The following is a 25,366-nucleotide window of genomic DNA, read 5'->3' on the forward strand; positions in this document are numbered from 1 at the left end:
AAAGATAGTCATTTATAGTATTTCTCTTGAGATTTAGTTCAAGTTTAACTCTTAAAAATTTCTGTCAGCATTTAAAATTATTCAGTTACATTTATACATCAAATTATTTTCCTTAAGATGGGAAACATTTGAGTGCTATAAGGTTAATATAAATGTGATGCAATAAACATAATTACTTTCTAGAGAAGTCTCATCTTTATCAATCATTGTTAGAGTCAAAACTGTAAGCCCAGAACTTTCTAAGAGCATTTATGTATCTGATTCTATATGCACATTTCCCCAAGAAAGTTGTTTTTCAGAAAATGGGATCTCTGCTGGATTTTTTTCTTTTGGTCTTGCTGTTGTCTCAAATTATAAAGCTCAGGAAATGATCGAAATAATTATTTATTGCATCTGAGTGATTTGGTATGGCATATTCCAGAAAAACACTCATGTATGCATATTGGCAATTTTGAATGCATATGACATATTGTCAATTCATGTACTCATACTGTCATTTATTAAAAGCACGGCCTTTTGTGTTTCATGTGGTTTGTACCTGTGTTTGCTGGGTGTTGTAGCTCCACCATCTATAATGCCTCAAATGCTCAGCGAAATAATCAGAGTAGGACATTAAGTTCTTAGATCCCTCAACTTGCCAATGAAACTACCATTGTGAATGGAGTGAATTAAGCAGCCTTGGGAATAAAGGAATGAAAGAAAAGTGAATTTTTAAGGACTGCTAGAGCACAATCTCATTAATACACTCACTATACCTTAGAGACTTATTAAGATTGGAATAGGGTTGAAATTTGCCATTGCATGGTCTAAAAAGAAAGTAATTATTAAGCAAATTATAAATCATTTAATAAGAAATGGTAGAAAACACAGGCTTTAGAGTCCACTAGACTCTAATTCCTGGCTCTGTCACTTACTATGGCATTGGGACAAGTTATTTAACCACCACATCTATAAAATGGGGCTGACAGTACTGATCTCAAGAAGTTTTCTCAAGGAATAAATAAAACAGTGTGGTTTATTATTGTCAATATGAATAGCTAGGAAAGCAAGTTATTTTTAAAGGAGAATTATAGAACACTGTATGTTTGATGAGGACAAAAAGTGTAAATATTCACAGCTTTTCTCCTTTTCGCACTCTCTTGGGAAGAGTCGGTGTTTGTACTGCCAAAATGGGAGCATAGGGGCGGTGAGCAGTGAGCAGAGTGAGTAATGATTAAAGCCATGAGAGGAAAGAAACCCAAAGGCAAGATTAATTTAGAAAATAAAGGACTCTCCATGAAATAGGGAAAAAAAAGAATCTAAAAGTCTAAAGGACTGAGAGAAAAGGGGAGGAGATTCTTTAAAAGAATCTAAAAGTCTAAAGGGCAGAGAAAGGGAGGGACAGACACCAGGTGACATTCAGATGGGCCAAGAGAATATTGGTAGATGTTCTGTGGTATAAATCCCCATCTGTCACTTTTTTGGGAGTCTTCTTAAGCAGCTAACACACAAGGAGGCAATATAGCAATGTGGTTAAGGACATAAGTTCTGTACTTGGAGGTCTTGGGTTCAAATCCTTGCTTTTTTCTAGGGTGCAATTTCTTGCCTATCAAATGGGTATCCTAATATTACCTACAAAAGGATTATCCTGAGGATCCAGTGGAAGATTGTCCTGAGGATCTGATGACCTATTGTTGAATGCTGGGAAGATATATAAGAGCTTGAAGAACATTCTATGAACCTAGTGGCCAATTTTAAAAAAAACAGCACGATAATAGTAATTTACATTTTTTTAAACAATATTCAAGTTTATTAAACAAATAAAAAAAGTATTATAAAATGTTTAACTTTCATCAGCTTCAAGGTTTATGTTGCTCCCAAATTTTGCATACAACTGAACTTTCAAATCTGCTAACACCCGCTGAATTGATTCCACTCTGGATTCTAAGGCGTCAATTTCTTCTTGCAAATTTTTCTTTGCTTCTTCTAACATTTCTTGTGTTTCTTCTTGAGAATGGCTAATGAAAACATCACCAATTTGATAAGGTATCATTAAGCAGTCATCATCTGCAAGCATGATGTCATCACAAGCATCTTCTAGGTTTTGGAGTTGTTTCTTTTTTACTTCTATTTCTTCCTTCAGCTCTGTGATTCTACTTGTATTCCGTGCAAATTTGTTTATCTTTTGTTGATCTTCGAAAGTAACATTGACATCTTCTGCAGCCGCCTTCTTCATGGTGGCCGCCATCTTGGGACTCAGTAATTTACATTTATTGACCGCTCATTATGGCCCAGGTACTCCTCTGAGGACTTTATGTGGATTAATTCACTTAATTCTAAGCATAACTCAACACAGTAGGAAAATATTATCACCATTTTAAAGATGGTAAAACACATACACATAATTCAAGTAAATTACTCAAGGTCACACAAGTAAATAGTGTTACTAGCAGTGGATCCACGCAAGTCTGCAATTCTTGCCCCTTCAGAAGAAAGAATTCGACCAAGGAGGCAGAAGGCAGAAGGAGAGACCAAGGCAAGGTTTAGAGCAGAAGTGAAAGTTTATTAAAAAGCTTTAGAGGGCTGGGCGCGGTGGCTCACGCCTGTAATCCCAGCACTTTGGGAGGCCAAGGTGGGTGGATCACGAGGTCAAGAGATCGAGACCATCCTGGTCAACATGGTGAAACCCCGTCTCTACTGAAAATAGAAAAAATTAGCTGGGCATGGTGGCACGTGCCTGTAATCCCAGCTACTCAGGAGGCTGAGGCAGGAGAATTGCCTGAACCCGGGAGGCGGAGGTTGCGGTGAGCCGAGATTGCGCCATTGCACTCCAGCCTGGGTAACAAGAGCGAAACCCCGGTTCAAAAAAAAAAAAAAAAAAAAAAAAAAAGCTTTTAGAGCAGGAGCAAAAGGAAAGAACATACACTTGGAAGAGGGCCAAGCAGGCAACTTGAAAGATAAGTGTGCGGTTTGATCTTTTGACTTGGAGTTTTATATACTGACATATTTCTGGTCTCTTGCATCCCTTCTCTGATTCTTCCCTTGGGGTGTGCCGTCCACATGCCAGCACTTGGGAGGGGAGCATGTGCCGTGTGTTTACTGGAGTTGTATGCATGCTCATTTGAGGCATTCTCCCCTTACCCGTGGAATGTCCCTGATGATCATATGCCAGTTAAACGCCACCATTTTGCCTGTTAATATACGTACTTGAGCCTTCTCGCCCAACTGCTGAAATCTGATCTGGAAGCTGCTGATGACCAGTTTCAGGTATTTTTATCTATGGAGACTGCCTTTCCCTGGCATTGGCTGTGATCAGTTATTATTTTAGAGAGATGCGTGACAACTGCCTGACCATCACCTGATGGTTGCCTGACATTTCTGATGGAGTGGGGGGAGCCCTCTCTTATGCTGCTCATGCCTGACTAGCTACCTACTTTAACAGTAGGAGAACTGTGATTCAAACCCAGATGCTCCAATACTAGATCTATACTCTTATCCCCTATGTCATCCTGCATCCTATATATGAATGTCTGTTCCTAGGACAAGCAATCTCTGGGGGAAGTTTGCCTTATTTTATAGATGCTGGTTTGTACTCGACAACCTTGTTACTCCAGGTGTAGTCTGCACGCTAGCAGGATCACGTCATCTGGGAGCAGAATCTCAGGCCCTACTCCAAACTCTTGAAATAGAAACTACATTTTAACCAGCTTCCAGGCGATTTGTGATCATGGTGAAGTCTGAGATGCACTGCTCCAGAATATAAAACTTCAGGCAGGTAGACTATCTTGTTTATGCCTTCATCCCTTACAGTGTCTGGCACAGTGCTTGCCACCAATGGGTAAGTCCAAGATAGATCTCCTCTTGAGCTAAGTAATGTTGACTAGGAAATGGATTGACAAGTCTGAGGGAAACAATACTGTGTTATTCTCTGGTTGAGCGAGGGGATGTCCAGTGCCTCCAGCATTCAGCACAGCATTAGGCACATGGCAGATCTCTCATCCATATTTCTTGAATTGTGATGCAAATGTTGTGAGATAGAGATGTCCAGCACCCCAGCCTTCCCCAGATGTACTATGACATTTTAAAAGGCTGAATAACGCCAAGGCAAGCAGAACAGTGATTATGCACTTATTCTTAACACAGTCTTGAGACAACATCTGCTCAGTTGGTTCCCCTGTGAACTCAAGCTGATTCCCTTCCCTCTTGAGTTGTCTATTGTCTTTGCGGTGTTTGCACTTCATTCAGAAACTAATTAAGTTTCAGGATCAGTTTGTCCTGTTAGAGAATGTGAATATGCTGAAGTGGTAGTTTTTAATAACTTAAATTATCTGAGTGAAAGGACAATTATAATTTGCTTCTAAAATTGGCCAAAAGTCAACTTTCATCAAAATAATTCTCAGCAGAGACATTAGTCTCCCTAAAACCAAGGTATTGTATGAAAGGCAACAAAGAGGATTTAAATCGGCCATGGAGAATGTATTGATAATCTGGCTATATTAATCCTGTTCTCTAGCGGAGTGTGAAATTACTTGTTTATTCCTCTTATCTGGGCCTAGAGGTAGCCGATCACTCGTTGACAGAGCCGTATTTTGTGATCACCTTTCAGCAGTGAGCTTCAGCTGGACCAAAGCCAAACAATTTGATTCCACTGTCCTGTGTACCACCTCCAAAGTCAAGGTCAGGCATGGGAACTCATGAACTCCAGTATATTTTGTCAGGGCTTTCATTTGTGCAGGCACAGGGAGGTAAGCTGTGGACCCTGAGTGTAATTGTGAAAAGTTGGGAATTTTGTCTTTAGTATCTCCATATTGCTTTCCTGTACCCTATCCCTCTAGAGATGAAGGTTTATGTTGGCTTCATCACTAGACCACAGATATTACCAAGATGAGCACTACAGGGGATGCAGTAAAGTATAAGAAGTAGTCCCAGATCTAAAGGAGTTTACACACACACACACACACACACACACACACACACACCCCTTGGAGCACCCGTTGAATCTGTATTATTAATAATTATTGGTTGCTAGATAGTATTACCACAAATTTAGCTGCTCAAAACAGTGCACATTAATTATTTTACAGTTTCCATAGGTCAGAACTACTGTTGCAGGTTATTTGGATTCACTGTTTCCAAGTCTTGCAAGTCTGCAATCAAGGTGTCAGTCAGGGCTGCTTTCATATCTGAGGTTCAACTGGAGAATGATCTACTTCCAAGCTCACATGGTTGCTGGCAGAATTCATTTCCTTGCAATGTATTGGACTGAGTCTCAGTTTCTGGCTGGCTATTTGATGAATGTTACCCTCAGTTCTTTGCCTCCCAACATGGCCACATCATTAAAGCCAACAAGGTAGAGAGCCTCTTAGCAAGAGGGTGTCATTATCTGATGCATCATAATGGTAGAGGTGGCATTCAATTGCTTTTGCCATATTTTAATGGTTAAAAGTAAGTCACTGATCTCACTTACACTCAAGGCGTGAGGGTATTACACAGGGCATAAATACCAGGAGGTGGCCGTCTTAGCCTTTGTCTGCCACACCACTCCTGATTTTTGTTCCAGTGGTACTGTTCTAGTTTAGTTCTGTTCCAGATAGAAAACAGAATCATCTCTATTGATTCAAGAGATTTTAATGAGAAGAACATTTACAGTTATGTGATGAAAGATAAAGGAATTTATAGGGAGGTTCCCAGAGAGCAGTCATTGTGGTAAAATAGACCCTGATGATATTCTGCCTCGATGCCCTTTATCCAGTCATGCATCCCTCCCTGAAGGACTAAAAGTGTTGACTGATAATGGCTCACAGCTGCTCCTTTTCTGGGGAATGCCTGATTGCTTTAAGCCATGGGAAGGAAGCAACAAATCTAAGAGTTTATGTCCTGCCACCCCCATCCCTAGCATGACACTCTCACATGGAGTTAAAATAGGCTGAACCTCTTTCCTCAAGGGTACAATTCATGTCCCAGAGCTCCTATGGAATCAGATTGAAGCTGGACTCCAGCTGACACCACCTCTTTCCTTCCCGTACTTTTCTTCTCTCCTCTGAGATAAGGAAATCAAGTGCATCTGAATCCTTGTTTCAGGATTTACTTCTAGGATGCCCACTTTAATAAGACTGGCAAGAAAACATTACTAACCCTAAGCCTAAAGGAGTAAGGGGAGGAAACAGTGTTACCAAGGCCAGTGAGATCTGAAGGTTTGCAGATAGAGCTATGGTCATTTGCGTGGCTACTGCTAAAGATCAGGTAGGAGTTGGGAAGAAATATACTGTTCTCTCTCTCCTCCCTTCAGCAAAACTGCATCCTTTTAGTGAAACCCAATGTAACACTTGCCAACAATGTGCTGGCAGTCAACAGAGGTAAGCCTTTTAGGGCCCTGAGCAGAGGGAAGAAAGTAGAAACAATGGGAAAAGTAGGAATAGAAGTGACCAGCAAAACAGCCTCATATAATCACGAATGTTTTTCTCTCCTTTAGTCCAACCATCATATCAGTACTTTATCAAATATTTATTTGATTGTGCCCATTTCCCAGCTTCAAATCTTTTGTTTCCCATTGCTTGAAGAAATAATCCATAAAATTTCTGAATCATTTATTCCATTGTTTAAAAAAACTCTAAACATGTGCCTCCAGTTCATATGTTCATTCACTGATAAACTACTTAAATTTACTATCATTAATAACTCAGAGCAAGAACTGCATTCACTTAATATAGAATATCCTATCAGTGATTGTATATATCAACCCATATTTCAAGAAGCCTTGATACTTTTTAATTATCTTGAGCAACTGTTAACATGTGTGATAATATTGCTACCAATTTAAGCAAGTATGATGGCCAACAGGAACCTCAGACTAAGAGAAAATATGTCACCTCTGCTATTTCGTGGTGTTTGGTTGCCTACAGTATTTTTTTATATTTAATAAGATTTCTTTGCAGTAATCCATTGGGGAGGTAGGCGTAGTTAAAACTAAATATTGTGATCTGAAATTCACTTAACCAGGCCTATGTGAGCCAAAACTGTTGTAACAACCTGAAAATGAATAAATGAGGGAGGATGAGACAGTTGAATCTCTGCATTGTGGGAATCCTGTCATTCCCATCAGATGCCTTGTGAATTGCACATAACATGTGATTATCTTTTATATGGACCAAGAGAGGGATTTTATGGAATATAGGAGGATTCCCATAGAGCCAGCCAATGGTTTGGCAAGAACACTGTTTGAAGAATAAATTGTCTATCTCAGGAAGTTTATAAAGCAGCTTCACAATATTAGAAGAGCTGTCACCATTGTTTTACTGTCTGACTTGTGAACCTGTGAGAGTTATTGGTTCATGTGTATGAATCCTCAATAAACTGATTTGAAAGATGACTATGTGCTCTTAGATGGAGGGTAGTATGCTCAGATTGTGCAGATTTCAAATAGAGAAGACACTTAAATGGGCTTTTAGAAGTTTGGTCTTAATAGTGAGTCATGTAAAAGGTTTTTAGTTGGTAGTGGAAGCATGGATGACTTTATCTGAAGATAAGTCAGAACACAGTAATAATAGCTACCACCTTTGGAGCATTCACAATATAGCTGGTATTGTGGTAATCACATTGCATATATTATTTAATCTGCTCTTTAGAGCAACTTTTCAAGATAGGTATTACCACCTGAGAGGTGAAATACCCTGCCCAAGGTCACATGGTCAGTGAATGGAGGAGTCAAGATTTGAATTAGGAATTATGTGTTTCCTTGACAGAATCTTTTTGTATTATACCTCACAATCAAGACTGGTATTAGAGATGTCCCATTTTATCATAGCTCACATAGTATTTTACATACAATATGTATTTTCTAACACATATTAAAACAGTGGATTTGGAAGAGATGGACACGTCAGGAGCCTACAAGGATAGGGAAAGTTAGAAGGGACAATGATGGCTCTTAGAGATAGGAGAGGCCAGTGAAGGCTGCAGATGAAGATTTTCTCATATGTAAAGATTCCAAGGAGCCAGTTAATGCATTGGGAAGGCAGAATTCAGGAAGATATTGATTGAAGAATAAGCTGTTCTTATCAAACCGTTGATAAATAGCGTTTGCAACATGCTTACAAATCTGTCTGAACAAAGCCATCTTTCCACCAGCTGATTCTTTCCCTCCCATTGCTTTTTTGTAAATTTCATTTTCCGTATACTCTGTCACCTTTGTTGCTGTAGTGAATGATCTGCTCACAACTTGTAAAAATAGAGGGAAAATAGTTTATGAAGCTATAGACTTATAATCTGCGTGTTTCCTGTATTTGAAAAGAATTTGTTTACAAATAGAAGGGATGTATGGCTCTGTACAGAGGTTGAAATAAATCAAGGATATTTGTTGTATCCACTGTTCCTTGGTACATTTGAATAGTTCTCCAGCTAAAGGTTTTACCTGTGGTAAAAACAACAGCAAAAAAAAGTAGCTTTGGGCTGGGAGATAGAAAACTGGTACTCCAGCCCCAGCTCTGCCATTAGAATAATTTGCACAATATGGGCAAGCTGCCAGTCCTCTCTGAGCTTGAATTTTCTCATATGTAAAAAACAAATGTCCCAAAGTTCCTATTAATGTTCACTTTGGTGGAAGATAGAGCAGCTCTCATCCTAAAACCAATTTCTCAACACATATTAAAACCAGAATTGCAACTCTCCAAAACCACAAATTTCCCTTACCTAATATTTTAGAACTGAGGTTAGTAAACATTTTCTAAAGAGGGCCACGTAATACGTAAATATTTCAGGCTTTGTGGGCCATGCAATCTCTATTGCAACTACTCAATTCTGGCATCGCAGTGAAAGGAACTGCAGATAACTACATAAATACATAAATGAATGTGCATGCTTGTGTTTCAATAAAACACTATTGGTGTGCATGCGTGTGTGTGTGTGTGTGTGTGTGTGTGTGTGTAATGTATGGTGTACTCAGCTGAACCTAGTGTGGTGTTGGTACCAAGGGGAATCTCACTAAATATTTGTGGAAAAAGGGAAGGAGAGAGAGAGGAATTATTCACATTTTATAGATGAAGAAATTCCACTGCAGACCACCAATGCCATGTGAGGCTGTCATTTTCCCTGACGAATCTACAAGGACACAGAATCGCATAAGCAAAGTATTGAATTTTGCTCCTAAGAGAATCTTACAGGTGTAGTCCTCTTCAGAGAAGGAGAGCACTGATGGCCTCTGGTGGATCACTGGGGCTGTGGAATGCAAAGTGTTTTTATAAAGGATATCACATGGAGATGGACAGGTGGCCTGGAATACTTAAATGTAGCTGCTGTTTCCACAAGTTCAGAATAGGAAGCTTTGTGCTTTTCCTCCCCATCCCTTTCCCCATTTTGATTCTGAGTTCTGATATGGCAAGTGGGAGTGGGAAAGGGAAAGGTGAGAATGGGATCATGAATTTGGGGACAGGGACTCAGATGCTGGGCCTCTGTCTTGGAGCTGGCTTGCTGATGGCATTTTGAGAAGATGGGCAAAGTTTTAGGGATGGCAAATTTGGCTGTTTCTTCAGAAAGAACAATGTACTTTTCCATGCCATCACATAGGAGTTAAGTTGGATTTTTAGTCTTGAAAACTTGAGATGTGATTAAATTGATGAACCAACAAATCTGTAAAATATCACACAAGCCATGCACTTATTATAGAGCTGGATTAAAGTTTGCAGTCTATTGAACTAATTTATTAATTTTATTTCACAGACCAAAAATTTTACTATGCAAATGTATGCAAATCATTGAAGAAAATAGTATTCTTAGCCAAGTGCACCAGCACCTGTTTTTTCTTTGTTTGTTTGTTTTGATTTGTTTCACTGGAACTGTGCCACTGGGTTGGAAAGTGAGATAAATATCTTCAGTGTTTGAAACTGTGTGTCAAATTTTCTGAAGGGTGATTGGGAGGCTTTCTCCTTTGACAAATATTGTGGTGATTGGCACATCTTTTTTCTTCTTTTACTTGCCTAAAACAGAATGAAGAAGATGAGCAACATTTATGAGTCGGCTGCCAACACACTGGGAATCTTTAACAGCCCCTGCCTGACCAAAGTTGAACTGCGTGTGGCGTGCAAAGGCATTTCTGACAGAGATGCCCTTTCCAAACCAGACCCCTGTGTCATCCTCAAGATGCAGTCTCATGGGCAGTGGTTTGAGGTAGGCATGTCCAATGAAATGGACAGAGGCATGACTGGATGATTGACTCAAAAATGTTTTGATATTTTATATCTTCAGGTGGTTTATTTTGATGAGCTAGAACTTTTGAGAAGTAAATATCATCACATTTCTATCATGATGTTTTGATGTTGCTGTGTTGATGCTGTGGGTTTTTTGACATTTAATTCATGGGCCTAAGACTTTTAAGGTGTTTTTGTTAATTACCAAGAAATATTCACAATATACTTTTCAGCCTATGCTTGCTCATTGGAAACACATAAGTAGCAAGAGGACCAGGAACAGACATGAACCCACACCCTAGAATGGGCTGGGATGAGAAAGTTCCAAAAACTGGTTTCACAGACTGTCTTGTGGTCAAGGCAGAGTTCAGATTAGACTTAATTAGAATTTTGGGAATGGCAGCTCTGAGGAAACAAGTTTTAGGGGGTTGAGAGAGAAGTGGCTACTCAGATGGAATGAGTTCAGTAGTGAGAGTCCTATCCATAGGTCCTGAATTGAGAGAAGGAACCAAGAGAACAGTTATGAGCAAGTCAGTCCCATGAAGTCTCGGTCCGCAGAAGAGGGGCAAGCTCCAGTTTTGGGAGCTGGGCTGGGCTACTTACTATCCAGGGTAGCTGGCCATAACTGAGAGGTAGGAACCAAGACTTAAGAAGTCAAGTTCTCTGACCAAGCCCAAAAAAGGGTGGCTGTTAGATGGAGCTGACACAGGGCAAGTCACAGGTCAATAGAGAACCATAAGTTCTAGAAAGTGTTGCAGACCCAAGAGAGCCACGTGGAAACCCAACAATGGTAATGAAACTAGTCCTCAGGACTGAAGAAGTGACCCATTCTAAGCCCCATGGGTTAATGGGGCTGAGTGGGATGGTTACCTCAGTCTGAGTTGGTTGGGGACTGGAGAAAGATGAATCCTACATGTGGAAATCATGAGTAGATTCATCAGGAAGGAGATGGGGATGGCAGAAATAGGAGGAAAGGGCTGGGGGCCTATAAGTTCAAAAGGCCAGCTTGCAGTTTTAACTAGCTTTGAAAGGTAGCAAAACCACATTCAGACATTCCCAAAAACTTGTGTGTAAAATATCCACTCAGAATGTTTCCTAACACACACAGTTTTCTGTGCTTGTGCAAGGCGGCTGTTCCCTTGGCAGTGGTGTGAATGGAATGGCATTTCTGTGAGTCATTCTTCAAAGGGTGATGGGCTCCCAAGTTGTTGAGAGATGACTTGGATTTTTTTTTTTAAAAAGTTATTCTGGGAAGGATTTACTCATTTTTGTGCCTGCTGCACTCTAACTGATCATGGACCCAGTAGGGGACACATCATGACATATTTATTTTTTGGAGCGAGAACCTAAAACAGTATGACCTAAACTTTATTGGGTATTTTTTAAGTGCCAAACGCTAGTCTAAGTGCTTTACATGAAATTACCAATTTAGTGCTTTCAAAATTCTATGAGACACTATTCCCATTTCATAGACAAGGAAATGGAAAGACAAAAAGATTAAGGATTTTCCTAAGAGCCGTCAGCTTGTAAGTGGAAAAGCAAATACTGAAACCCATACATTGATTGGCACCCCAGAACCTGAGATCTTTACTGTTATTTTATAATTATGTTGGACACTGGTATCAGTCTTTGGTGGTTTGTGTGGCAATATTGCGGGTTGAATTCTGCAGCTAGGTTTTGTTTGTTTATTTTAAATTCAAAACAAATTGGATGAGGACTGATTTTAAGGTTTTTTGTTTTTTTTTCCTTTTTTGCATCTAGATATCTCGTCTAAGTAAGCCTTGTTTTTAAAGATCTAGCTGTGGTGAATGGAAATAGGGAGGGGAAGAGGATGTAGCAGAAGAAGGAGTTCTTAAGAAAATCAAGTACTCAGAATAAGGGATTTGAAGCCATGCTGATCAGGGCAATAAATAGACCTGTTTTGGATCCCTTGGACCAAATTCTTTAAGCCTTCGATACTTCTCTCACCTGTTTATAAACAGCCAGAAGGTGCCCCTCTAAGAGACAGTCTTCTACTGTTTAGTAGAAAGAAGGTTGAAAAGACCTGAGAGACACCATGTTTAGTTGTATGTACATATGTGATACCAGCTACTTCTTTGAAAAAGAGGCTTGATAGCAGTTAGCAGGTGAAATTTAGGTGAGGAGGCAACATACATAGAAAATGAATATGGATAGGCAGATTGGGGATCTTAATTTAACTTCAGGCCTATTGAAGGCTTAGAATGTAAATGTCAAACAGTATTCAGGGGTGTCTTAATGCATAGTATCTTTTTTCCTACTAAATATTCTCGTTAAGTATGTTAGTAGGTCTCATTATTATTTATTTAACAAAACTAAATGAAATGCCTACATTATAAAAAAGTAACTCCTTGGAAATTAGAGGTAAGAAATTCATCTACTTATAACCCCTAACATAATTCAACCATTATTTGTATATATTTCTTTTTAGTCCTTTTATTTTGGCATGTTTATTCTCATATGAGTATTATCATGCTTGTAAAATTTTCTTTCTTAATTTTATTGCTTAGTAGTATGTACTTTTCCTTGCATTGCTACAGTATTGATCATTGTAATTTCAAAGGTGCACAACATCCCATCAAATGGATTTATATTTGTCAATTTTTTCACTTTGAAATTGCTTCCAAATTTACCCTATTTTAAGTAATACCGCAATAAATGTCTTTGTGCATGAGGATTTTCCCTTCTTTTTGCATGAATTCCTATAAGAGATTCTGTTAAAGAAGAGCTGGAGAACAAAGAGATAGGAAACTTTTGAGGCTTTTGATACGTATTGTCAAATAGCTTTTCCAGAGTGTCCTGTTACAGTGTTCCTATAGCACACAGCTACCACGAACTTTGCCTCCCGTGCACAGTGATAAGAACCTTGTGCCACAGTTAAATTGATTCGTGGCTTCCTTTATCTAGAAAGTCTCACTCTGTAACCAGTAAGAGCCGCTTAATTCCTAGCACGCTTAGTCATATGGTTCATTTATATTCTGGTACTTCAGAAGTAGTTTAACAAATTTTGCTCTCTTAACAATATACAGTAAGGTTATAATCAAGAAAACAAAGCCCATGCCAGGTGGCTAAGAGAAATAATTTAGATAATTAGTAATAAAGAAGCTGAAAATATTGAGAAACTAAAAGGGGCTGTGAAGAAACCTAGGGATGAACAACAGAAACTCTACTTAGGGATGGAGCAGTCATGCGCTGGAGTCAGCTTACATAGGCTCCTGAGAGCACACTGTTACATATTCAGGAATTTTGCAAGTCAGGGTGTTTTTGCACCACAGACAGTGGCGAGTGTTTCACATCAAGGCTTCTGCCCTTTCCCCAACCCCCTAAGGGAGCCAGCACTCCTCTGGGTGAGAGGGACAAAAAGAGAAGATAGTAGTCCCAGAACCAAATAGCTGGGCCATCTAGTAGAAGCTGGTCATGGCTGGAGGACCTATCTGGTAGGAGAAGGAAAAATAGAGGAGTTGTAGGCAGGGCTGGAAAGGCTGCCTCGAAGGGAGGAGATACCCTGGCATCTCCCTTTCAACTGTTCTCTGATCTCCCATCAGTGCCTTCTAATGGGCAAACCTTGCTGGAAGCCAGTTGACACAGTTTGCAGGGAATGGATATAGAATGCATTTGAGGTCAAGAGATCGAGACCATCCTGGTCAACATGGTGAAACCCCATCTCTACTAAAACTACAAAAAATTAGCTGGGCATGGTGGCACGTGTCTGTAGTCCCAGCTACTCAGGAGGCTGAGGCAGGAGAATTGCCTGAACCCAGGAGGCGGAGGTTGCAGTGAGCCGAGATCGCGCCATTGCATTCCAGCCTGGGTAACAAGAGCGAAACTCCGTCTCAAAAAAAAAAAAAAAAAAAAAAGGAATGCATTTGAGAACAAAAAGGTAAAAATGACCAACATATAAATCTTCTAACAACTCATGGTGACTTGGAGAATCATTCACTCAGATATCAAGTAGTGCATGTTAATTTAGTACCAATACCTACTTTCTGTACATGTTCAATGACTGGTATCTACTCCGTACCTATGCGAAAAATAAAGAAGCAGCTGACAGTCTATTTGAACCACTTTGCTACCAGTATTTATGTTTAGTTAAGGCTAATGTATATGAGGAATGCACACAAACATCATTTGTTGATGTGTACATTTTCCTGTATACACCCCCTGGAAAGTGTCTTGACTTCCAGAGAGATTTCTATGTATAGAGTTACAGAAGCAAAAGAAAGCCTTGTGTAGTAGAATTCATGCTGGTTGTGTCAGTTTCCTGGGACCTTCATAATGGAGAATCTGGCAATTGACTAAGTGGAGAAAAAAACAGAGAGGCTAAACTAATTTGTATAATGGAGAGATTGTTGAAGAATGTCAGGATGAGAGAGAGAAGGGCAAGATAAGCGTATCTTTCAGAGAGGATTTTAAAGTTTGGCAAAAGAGAAACTTTATCTAGATAAGCTCTATCCAATAGAATGCCCAACAATAAATGTCCTTATATCTGTGCTGTCTAATAGCATAGACACTAGCCATATGTAGCTATTGAACACATGAAAGGTGGCTATTGTAACTGAAAAGCTGTTCATTATTTAATTTTAATTAATTAAAATGTAAATAGCTAGTGTGACACCAGAGCATCTTTGGCGTGCTAGAGAATTTGGCTAAGATGGGGAGGAGAGTAAAGGGGGCTTCTAAAAATGTTACCATGAGTTAGATGTGGTGACATAAGCACATAATCCCAGCTACATGGCGGGCTGTGGTAGCAGGATTGCTTGAGCCCAGGAGTTCAAGGACATCCTGGGCAACATAGTGAGACCTCGTCTCTTAAAAAAAATTGTTACCATGGACAATTAATTTGGGGAGATGGGGATGTAACTAGAAATTAACATTTCTTTTTTGTTACTTGTGATTGCTCCACTGTACTTCTTCTAATGTAATTCCCACAGACAAATGGCCCTGTGATGCCCTAGTTTACAGCTCAGGGTAGTTATTGCAATAGTTATAACCACCTTCAGATTGGCATCTTACATGAAGTGGAAATGTCAGCTTTTTTGATAGGCTATAGCCTGTTCACAATGGAAGAGAATGTTTGGCCTCTAAAGTGGATCATAAAAGTGTAAACTTGATTTTTAGACTTAAAGATCTACAATCTGACCTTTTGTTGCTGTTAGTAATATTAAAGTTCAATGAGAATGAGTTGGTATATCTTTTATAGATTGGAAATCAGTTCAGAAATGTACAACATATGGTTGCACTTTGCAGACCAGCAGTGTTTGGGATACATGTCTAAGGTTTGAGAATTCAGAGAACACGCTTTTGTTTTCCTTCCAAAATATGGAAATGTTTTTATTAGGTGAAAACTTTCAGTAAATCTTTAATAATTGCCATGATTTTTATTGACAGAAAGGGAGGAAGAAAAAAACTTGTGACTTTGAAATGCATTCCAAACTGAGAGTTTCATTTCACACCCTTTCATTTTCCTAATTTAGAATTATATCCTTTAAAAAAAATCCCTCTTTATCAACTCCTGGCTATGTAATGATGGCAGTATATGATGACAGTTAAGTGTAATGATAATTTAGAATGCTTTTCATCTTCCATTGAGTAGTAGAAATAACATCTTCCTGCTTTCTGGTGAGTCCTGATGTGTTCGCTGTCTCCTGGAACTAAGCCACATAATCAAGTAGTACAAACAAACACTTCTCAGAGAGTCAGAAGGCAAGGACTCTTGTCAACTAAAGACTTACATTCAGTTCACTGGAGCATATGCTCTAGTCCTGGGCGTGCCTGGGTAGAACCAAGCTCATGACTGTGTGGCCCTTGGTAGTGACCCTATGATTGGCAGAGTACTTGTTCTCACTGAAAACACCCAAATTACACTCCAAACTTCTAGGAGGTTACTTCAGTCACCATTAATTGATTTTTTCATTTAATTTTAATACATAATTATTGAAATCTTTCTTAAAAGTTCTAAGTAATTCTGAAGACTGATTACCTTTGGATCAATTCCATATGGAAACATGTTGTGATGAATCATGGGCTTTGGTGTGTTGTTCGTAATTGTTGTTAGTGACAATTAGTGTGGTTATATGTAACACATCAATTATCAGTGGACTCTACTACAAGCTTATTTTTTGTAGGAATAATATATCCATATAGTATTTGATATTCACAAATTTGTATCTACTTATACTATTTTCTGCTGATAATAACTCTGTGAAAAAGCAACAAAGCCATTTAAATTAACCCCCGCATGTATTAAGCACCATGAAAAAGACATGACTTGTGTCCTCAAAGACCTCAGTGTCTAGTAATCTCACTCTGTCTTAGAGACAGAGAGCTGGAGGCTCAGTCAGTCATGTGACCTTGAAAAAGAGGATTCAACATGAGATCTTGACTTAAATCTTTTACTTTCCCTAAATGTGTGGTGGGAAGACCATCTCAAGGGTGCCTAGGTTACCTCTATGTGGAGGGGGACTAAAAATAAATCACGCCATAGTGATTGTACCAATTTACATCCCCACCAACAGTGTAAAAGGGTTCCCCTTTTCTCCACATCCTCGCCAGCATTTGTTATTGCCTGTCTTTGGATACAAGCCATTTTAACTGGGTTGAGGTTATATCTCATTATAGTTTTGATTTGGATTTGTCTGATGATCATTGATATTGAGCACTTTTTCATATGCCTGTTTGCCATTTGTATGTCTTTATCTGACAAATGTCTACTCATATCTTTTGCCAATTTTTGGTGAGATTATTATATATTTTTTTCTTATAGAGTTGTTTGAGCTCCTTATAATTCTTGTGATTAATCCCAATCCCTCCATTATTCTTCATTTTCTCTTCCCACTCCCCACCATAGTAACCCAGATGTAGGGTTTGGTCACCATGTGACCTAGCATCCCTGTTAGCAGCATTCAAGGGATAATGTGTGCACATGTTTTTGAGCTTGCCCAGATAAGTGGGCTGTGGAAGTTTCTTAGCTAGAAGGCTTATGGAGAAACTCCACAAAACAGATTTCTTTCATGCTTGGGGTAATAGTGGGCCAGCACCCTTTCGTTTATTAAACCATGAGGATAAAGCTCAAAATAGCAATTTTACGTGTACCTGAGATATTCAACTTTCCATTGCCCCAAAGCCTAGAACTTTTATGAAAATGGGACAAGCAATATTAACATTTATGTGATGGATTAAAGTAGCCATCAATATGTGTTGACGCCAATTATGTATTAGTTATTTTACATATATTCTATTCTCACAATTACTCTCCAATAAAAGCTTTACTAACTAGAAAAGATAGCTAAGGCTTGAGAATTAATAAATTGCCCAGGGTCATACAACTAGTAAACAGTAAAGCTGGAATCTGGTTGATTTCAAAACCCATGTTATTTCTACTTTATTAAAGGTGGCAAATTTGAATCTGATGCCCTCTCTGTTGCCTGCAGACATGTTTTGTCTGGTCTTCATAGTGTTCTAACAAGCTTTGTAGTGGTTGCCAAAACTTATAGATCATGAGATTTCTCATAAAACTCCAGATTTCTGGTTCCTTTCAAGCAGCCGGAAAATCTGGCAATGTGGGGTCTTTAATCCTATGGCAACAGTGCCCTGGTGATAATTAGCATCTTCCCTCCTTAACAAAATATGAGGTTTTTGTGTTTTTGTCCCCTGCTAGCCAGCCTGCTTCACTCACTTGCCCTACAAAAGTGGCCCCTAAAGGTGTTTGAGTTGAGATTATACTCCCATGCTCCCTTGGCTAGGTCTCTGATCACTGTTAACCTCCCAGTTGTGGACATAGATGAGAGCTAGAAAATAAAAATTAAGTCAATTAAAACATTCCCTCTGGATATCACAGGCAAGCTTCTTTCTCGAAAGATTTTCTGTTCACACTTTGTTGACTTGCAACATTTTTCATTGCATGACAGATGATAAAAAACAACAGTTTTCTTCACTTGTTCACAAAGTTTCCACTGTGATTTTGTATGAGACTCCCGTTTGGGAAAATTTTAATGTTGCCTTCTACCTCCCCCTTAACACATCCTTAATAAGAATAATTTCTTTAAAAGAAAAAAGCTGATCTTGGTGATATTAGAACTCTTACCCTTAGCGTTGAATAGAAAATAAAACAAAATGAACTATTAACAGCAGAAAATATTTCCTCTGTGTTGTCTGAGGTCATGTCCTTGTGTCCAGAGGTTGACGGTTCCATGATGTTCAATCTTTAAGTGATGCACTTAGATGTAGGAAAATAAGATTACTGGATTGCATACATGACTAATTGGATTCCTTATAATTAAAATCTCAAAATTTTCAATGTCATAATGTCTGAAAAAAGAATTACACAAATGGGAAATTCAGGTTAGAGATGAGCAAAAATTATTTGAGTTGAAATCTGGGTTGGCTTTCAATTAATTCTCTTGAATTCCCCAAAGATAATTTTATCTGCCAGAGGAATAACATCTGGCTTCCTGGATAGAGGAAAACACCATGACATTAGCCTTACTCCCCTTCTTAGCCTGAAGAACTGGCAAGCCACATTCTGGACATTCAAATGGAGCATTGTTTGCCAGCAGTTTTTATAGTGTACCTTGAGTCCCATGTTAGTCATTTGAACGATGGAATTACAGATTGAAGAAAGAGTTTGAGAGGGCATGTACAATTAGGAGTCCTCTGCTTCTAGATTGAATCACCTTCAACATTTCAAAGGAGGTGTTTTTGACACCTTTCCTGGGTGCCTACTTGCATGTTTAACTAGACTCACTTGATAATTATTTCCTTAAAAATCATATTTCTTTTGTAATTTCAATCTATTTTATCTTTTTATTAATGATAATGGTGATTCATTTATAATACCTTAAATATATTGAGAGTACTTATATATCAGATACTCTCCTAAGCACTTTATATACATTGTGCTTCATTTTGTTTTTTTAAGAGACAGAGTCTCTATCTCTCTCTGTTGCCCAGGTTGGAGTGCAATAGTGTACTCACAGCTCACTGCAGCCTCAAATTTCTGGGCTCAAAGGATCTTCCCATCTCAGCCTCCCAACTAGCTAGGGCTATAGGCACATACCACCACACCTGGCTAATTTTATTTTTTGTAGAGATGGAATCTCATTATGTTGCTTAGCTGGTCTCAAACTCCTGGCCTTAAGCAATCCTCCTACCTTGGCCTCCCAAAGTGCTGGGATTACAGGTGTGAGCCACTGTGCCCAGCCTATTTTTTCCATCTTTACTGAGGTATAATAGACAAAAAAAAATTGTATATAGTGTAGAAGCACAGAAGTGCTAAGTAACTTGCTCCAGGTCACATAAGTGGTAAGTGAAGGAGCTATGACAAATTGAACCCAGACTGTCTGACTTCAGAACTGTGCTCCCTACTATCCTTTACTGTTCTCCTCTCAGAATAATGAGTACCAGAGTGTTTGCTTTATACCATATGCTAAGTCATTACATCCATGTTCATATAATCCTCATGACAGTATTATAAGATAGGGACTGTGATGACCCATTTTACAGGAGACAAAACTGACACATAGGAAATGTATATGTTCAAGATCACGAGACTAGTGAGAAGTGGTATTAGGGTTTGAACTCAGATCTTTGTGTCTCCAATATCCATGTTGTCTTCATGATACTGCTCCTCTCTCATTGGGTTTTCTGTGGAGGCAGAATAACCCAATGAATTATCACTAGTCTATAAAATTAATATGTTTTCATCTCCTTTGGTTGTAAGCATCCAAATTATTTCTTTCATCAATGTCCTCATCTAAAACCATGTGTTTCATCTTGATCTGGAGTATGTGGTAGAGATACTCCTGCCCTTTAGGAATCTGCCCTCTTTTGTATTCAGCATTTGCTTCTATTAAGCCTATCTTTAAACCAAACTCTTAATCATTGCCAAAATTAAACACTTATTTTTCTGGCCATGGATTTTAGAGTGAATATTCCTGAACATTTTGTAGATAAAAGCTATGTTTAATGTCTAAGATAATGAGGTAAAAGTCATGGTGCTGATGGTCCCTGATCTCGGGATGATAAAATAAGGTAAGGCATCTATGCCTCTTAAAATGTGGCGCCAGGAGGTATCAAGTAAAATGGAGGCTTTTATCAAGGGAGAAGACAGTGGAGCAATGACATCAGGGACCTGCATTCTTCACTTCTATTAATACCTTCTGTAACTCCATTAAGAATGGTCATGTGGTTTGTGATCAATTAAAACTCAAATATTTTCTATGCAAACTGTGCCAAGGCAAGACTTTGCTATTTGATACTTGTGTGCAGTTATTTTTTTTTACTCTTTACATACATATTTTCCCTATTAGAGTTCACCTTTGTGATTTGTAGGAGACTTACTGACATTGTTTGTGCCTCAATTTCTCATCTTTTTTTTTTTTTTTTTTTTTGAGACGGAGTTTCACTCATGTTACCCAGGCTGGAGTGCAATGGCGCGATCTCGGCTCACCGCAACCTCCGCCTCCTGGGTTCAGGCAATTCTCCTGCCTCAGCCTCCTGAGTAGCTGGGATTACAGGCACGCACCACCATGCCCAGCTAATTTTTTGTAGTTTTAGTAGAGATGGGGTTTCACCATGTTGACCAGGATGGTCTCGATCTCTTGACCTCGTGATCCACCCGCCTCGGCCTCCCAAAGTGCTGGGATTACAGGCTTGAGCCACCGCGCCCGGCTCATCTTTTGTGTTACTTAAATCTCTCAGGTTTGTGCTATTCGTTTGGCTTCATTTAAATTGGTTTAAAGAATATCTGTTAAACATAGGATTTTTGTTTGTTGTGTTGATATGATAGTAATGAGAGTGAAGCCCATATAATATTTACAATTTATATCATGCCCTTTTTTTCATTTCATGATAAAGCCCCTATGTGTGTGTGTACATATATATATATATGTATATTATCAAAGTTAGTCATAAACGTCATTTTAAATGATTGTATAATATTTCGTGTAGAAAACCTACCACTGTTGGTTTAACCAAGTTTCCATTATTGGATATGAATTTTCAAAGCTGTGCTATTATGAATAGTTACAGGATAAATTTCTTATATATAAGGGACATCTACTCCCATCACCCTGTATTTGGGACTTTTTTTCCTATAAGTAAAATTACTGTGATAAAGAGTAGGAACATTCTTAAGCTTTCTGACTGAAATTGCCAGAATGCTTTATTAGAGGGTAGTAACAGTGCAAGCTCCACTGACATGCATGGAAATGCCCCAGTCATTGCTTAGCCTTTTTTGATTCATTTAAAACTGTTTGAATTTTTAGTAGAAATGAAATCTGCTTTGGGGAATATTTGAAATATCCCTTTTATCCTTAAGTTATATGGTTTTAGCTTAACCTCCCAAAGGTTCCCAGTGGTGCATGGCATAGTAGTATTTGAAAACTCAGACTATGGAGACAGACTGTTTAAGCTGAAGTCTTGGACCAGCCATCATAAGCTGTGAGAATGGGCAAATTGCTCAAACCTTTCTATGCCTTGGTTTTCTCATCTGCAAAATGGATACCATAATGGTACCAACCTCATTAGGGTCACTGTGAGGGTCAAATGAGTTAATACACATAGAGTGCTGAGAAAAGTGCCTGGTGCAGAGTGAGTGCTCACTATGTGTTATTCTTGAACATATTATTGCTCATGTGTCATTCTTTGAGAAAAATGCTTTGTAAATAAAGATATGCTTTTCCAGTCCCTAGCTTTTCTGAGAAGTAAAGTAATTAAAAACGTCCCATGGCTAGAGGCAGAGCAGCAGAGATGGGTCTAAAGGTCACTGGGGAAGTGATTCTGGGATACTGAAACTGTGACTACTTTATTGATTTTGCGTCCCCATAACTTATCACAGGCCTTGGCAGTGAATGCTTATAATTGAATGGTTAGATGGATTTCGTTTCTGTGGTCCTTTTTTCCATATTTCCTCTCCAAAGACACTTGGATTTTTGAGAACCATACTCTTCTCATTTAGCAGAAGAACTCAACTCATTGGAACTCAGCTACACCATTAGGCTTAACCCTTTCACATGTAAGTAGGATTACTGGTGCCTGAAACAAGAAGTTTGATCTAAAAGAGTTTTTGTTTGTGTGTTTGTGTGTAAAGTGTACATGCATTAGTATTAACTATGTTGCATGGGGTTGTAAGAGGATGCTTGAAGGACATTTCCTGGTATTTAAGGATGAGGAAAATGGAGTAGTTCCTAATATGGTTCTATTAGCCTTAATTTTCCTTTCTTACATCTTTTTGGTTGCAAAATTTCTTTATGCTCTTCTTTATTTCTCTCCACGTAAGGCGGGAGAGTGCTGTAGCTATGGTCAGTGTTTGAGAGTTGTCTCTTCTCTCCTCCACTCCAGGCCTGCACTGGAGTTTATCCTCCTTCCTTGGGTCTGTCACTGAGATCATATAGAAAACAAAGTGAATTATTTCCTGAAAATCTACCTGATTTTTGCTTCTGTCTCCTTCAAAGGCAACTGAATGTAAACAGGGTAGCAAAATTTTCTTGCTGGCTCTTGGGGATTAGATAAGATTTTTAGCTATTGAAATTCCTGGAATGAGGATTGAAGTTCTTCATTGTATAATTTGAACATTCAGACACAACAGTTCTCAACTTCTTCATCCTGAGTCACCAAAAGTTAGCTTGAATTTCAAGGTTTATAAATAGTGTTCTGGGATGACCTAATTACTTCAGAGGTACTGCAATTATTTGTTTGAAATATAAATACAATGTCTTGCTTTTTATCAACTTTAGTAAGATAGTTTACATATAAAATACATCAAAATGCATTCATTTTAGATGTTCAGCTTGATGAGGTTTTTTTTTTTCCAAATGGATTCACTTATAGTTTAATTTGTTAGTATAAATTTTTATATCCGGTTTGTGAAAAACAAAACGAATTAAATAATATTAGCTCAGGATTAAGATGAAAAATTAATGTAGAATTATTTTATAGAATGGTTATTTTTAAGAAATTATTTTTGACACATTGTAATGGAACATTTTTATGCGGGACAATTTCATGTTTTATACAGTTATCCAGTCAGAGTAGTATATGCAATCACCTCATGTATTTATCATTTATTTTGTGGTTAGAATTTTCAAAAGCCTCCCCTCTATTTATTTTGTAAAATACAGTGTTTTACCATTAACCATTGTTACTCTACTGTGCATTAAAACACCAAAAAATATTCCTTCTGATTGTAACTTTGTACCCATTGACCTGCATCTCCTCATCCACTCCCCTCTCCTCTCCTTCTCAGCCTCTAGTATCACTGTCCTACTCTCTGTTTCTATGATATCAACTTTTTAAAAACAAGATTCTACATATAAGTAAGATTAGGCAGTATTTGTCTTTCTGTGTTTGGCTTATTTCACTTAATATGATGTTCTCCAGGTTCATCCATGTTGGCACAAATAACAAGCTTTCACTTTTTTTATGGCTATATCGTATTCTGTTGTGCACGTATGTCATGCTATCTTATCCATTCATTTATTGTTGGACATTTATGTTGATTCCATATCTTGGCTGTTGTAAATAATGCTGTAATAAACATGAGAGTGCAGATATCTCTTCAACATACTAATTTCATTTCCTTTGGAGTTTTGCCTGGTAGTGGAATTGCTGCATAATATAATAGTTCTATTTTTAATTTTTTGAGAAACTTGCATACTGTTTTTTATAGTAGCTGTATGAATTTAAAGTCCCACCAATAACATGTAAGTGTTCCCTTTTCTTTATATCCTTGCCAACACTTATTATCTTTAGTCTTCTTGATAATAGTCATTTTAACTGGGTCAGGTGGTATCTCATTGTGTTTTTTGTTTACATTTTTCTGACAGTAATATTGAATATTTTAAAAATATCTTCTTTTGAGAAATGTCTATTTAAGTCTTTGTTCATTTTTCAATCAGGTTATTTAGAATTTTTTTTAATCTTAAGTTCCTCATATACTCTGAATGAATATTAACCTTTTGTTAGGTGTATAGTTTGCAAATATTTTCCCCCATTCTATAAGTTGCCTCTTTACTCTGTTAGTAGTTTCCTTTGCTGTGCAGAAGCTTTTTAGGTTGGCGTAAGCCCATTTGTCTATTTTTGCTTTTTTTGTTTGTGCTTTTGAGGTCAACCTTCTGGACTAGTTTTAGGAGAATTGATATTAATTCTTCTTAAAGGTTTGGTAAGATTTAGCAGTGAAGCCATCCGGTCCTAAACTTTTCTTTGATAGATGATGTCTTTTTATTACTGATTCAATTTCTTCACTCGTTATTAGTCTGTTCAGATTTTCTATTTCTTCATAATTTAGTCTAGGTAGGTTGTATGTGTCCAAGAATTTGTCTATTTCTTCTATGTTGCCAAATTTGTTGGTGTACAGTTGTTAATAATAGTTCAGACTATCTAAAAGTATTGACAATTTTATCTTTTTTAAAGAGTAACTTCATTTAACTGATCTTTTGAATCTTTTTTTTTGTAGTCTATGTATTGTTTATTTCTGCTCTGACCTTTATTATTTCCCTTCTAATATCAATTTTGGGTTTAGTTTGTTCTGGTTGCTCTTCGTTTCTTGCCGTGCACCATTAGGTTGTTTATTGGAAATTTTTCTTCTTTTCTGATGTGTTTATTACCATAAATGACCCTTTTAGAACCGATTTTGCTGTGTTCCGCAGGTTTTGGTCTGATGCATTTCCATTTTTATTTATCCCAATAAAATTTGTAATTTCCCTTTTAATTTTTTCATTGACTGATTGTTTAAGAGCTTTTGTTTAATTTCCATATATTTGTATAGTTTCTGAAGCGTTTCTTGTTGGTTTCCAGTTTTATAACATTGTGGTCAGAAAGGATACTTGATGTGATCTTTATATGCTTAAGCCTTGTTTTTTTGGTTTGTTTTTGGTTTTTTGAGATGAGGTCTCACTCTGTCGCCCAGGCTGGAGTGCAGTGGCATGATCTCGGCTCACTGGAAACTCTGCCTCCCCGTTCAAGTGATTTTCCTGCCTCAGCCTCCTGAGTAGCTGGGATTACAGGCATGTACCATCACGCCCTGCTAATTCTGTGTTTTTAGTAGAGACTGGGTTTCACCATGTTGATCAGGCTGGTCTCAAACTCCTGACCTCATGATCCACTCACCTCAGCCTCCCAAAGTGCGGGGATTGTAGGCGTGAGCCACTGCGCCCAGCCCAAGACTTGTTTTATGGCCTAACATGTGATAT

The 25,366-nt window shown here is 38.2% G+C and overlaps 2 protein-coding genes across 5 annotated transcripts in view; one reads left to right on the forward strand and one right to left on the reverse strand.

The window, feature by feature from the left end:
• Positions 1-25,366, forward strand: part of CPNE4 (copine 4) — a 500,113-nt gene that overhangs the window by 116,158 nt on the left and 358,589 nt on the right. For 3 of the 4 annotated variants that reach the window (XM_032266629.1, XM_032266638.1, XM_032266649.1), the window contains exon 2: positions 9,960-10,140. The exons of the other annotated variant lie outside the window; for it this stretch is intronic. In XM_032266629.1, the coding sequence (XP_032122520.1) occupies positions 9,960-10,140 (181 nt within the window). The remainder of the gene's footprint in view (positions 1-9,959; positions 10,141-25,366) is intronic. 4 annotated transcript variants of the gene reach the window in all.
• Positions 1,767-2,234, reverse strand: LOC116542031 (prefoldin subunit 4). Its single transcript, XM_032266671.1, has one exon. It carries the CDS (start codon positions 2,225-2,227, stop codon positions 1,823-1,825), a length of 405 nt encoding a protein of 134 aa, XP_032122562.1. The 5' UTR covers positions 2,228-2,234; the 3' UTR covers positions 1,767-1,822.

Source organism: Sapajus apella, unplaced genomic scaffold (genome assembly GCF_009761245.1).
Source record: "Sapajus apella isolate SASKATOON/1434 unplaced genomic scaffold, GSC_monkey_1.0 scaffold4, whole genome shotgun sequence".
Lineage (NCBI taxonomy): Eukaryota > Metazoa > Chordata > Mammalia > Primates > Cebidae > Sapajus > Sapajus apella.

Bases quoted from the DNA above. Each gene is read 5' to 3' on its own strand.
- LOC116542031 (XM_032266671.1), bottom strand. From the start codon at position 2,227: ATGGCGGCCACCATGAAGAAGGCGGCTGCAGAAGATGTCAATGTTACT.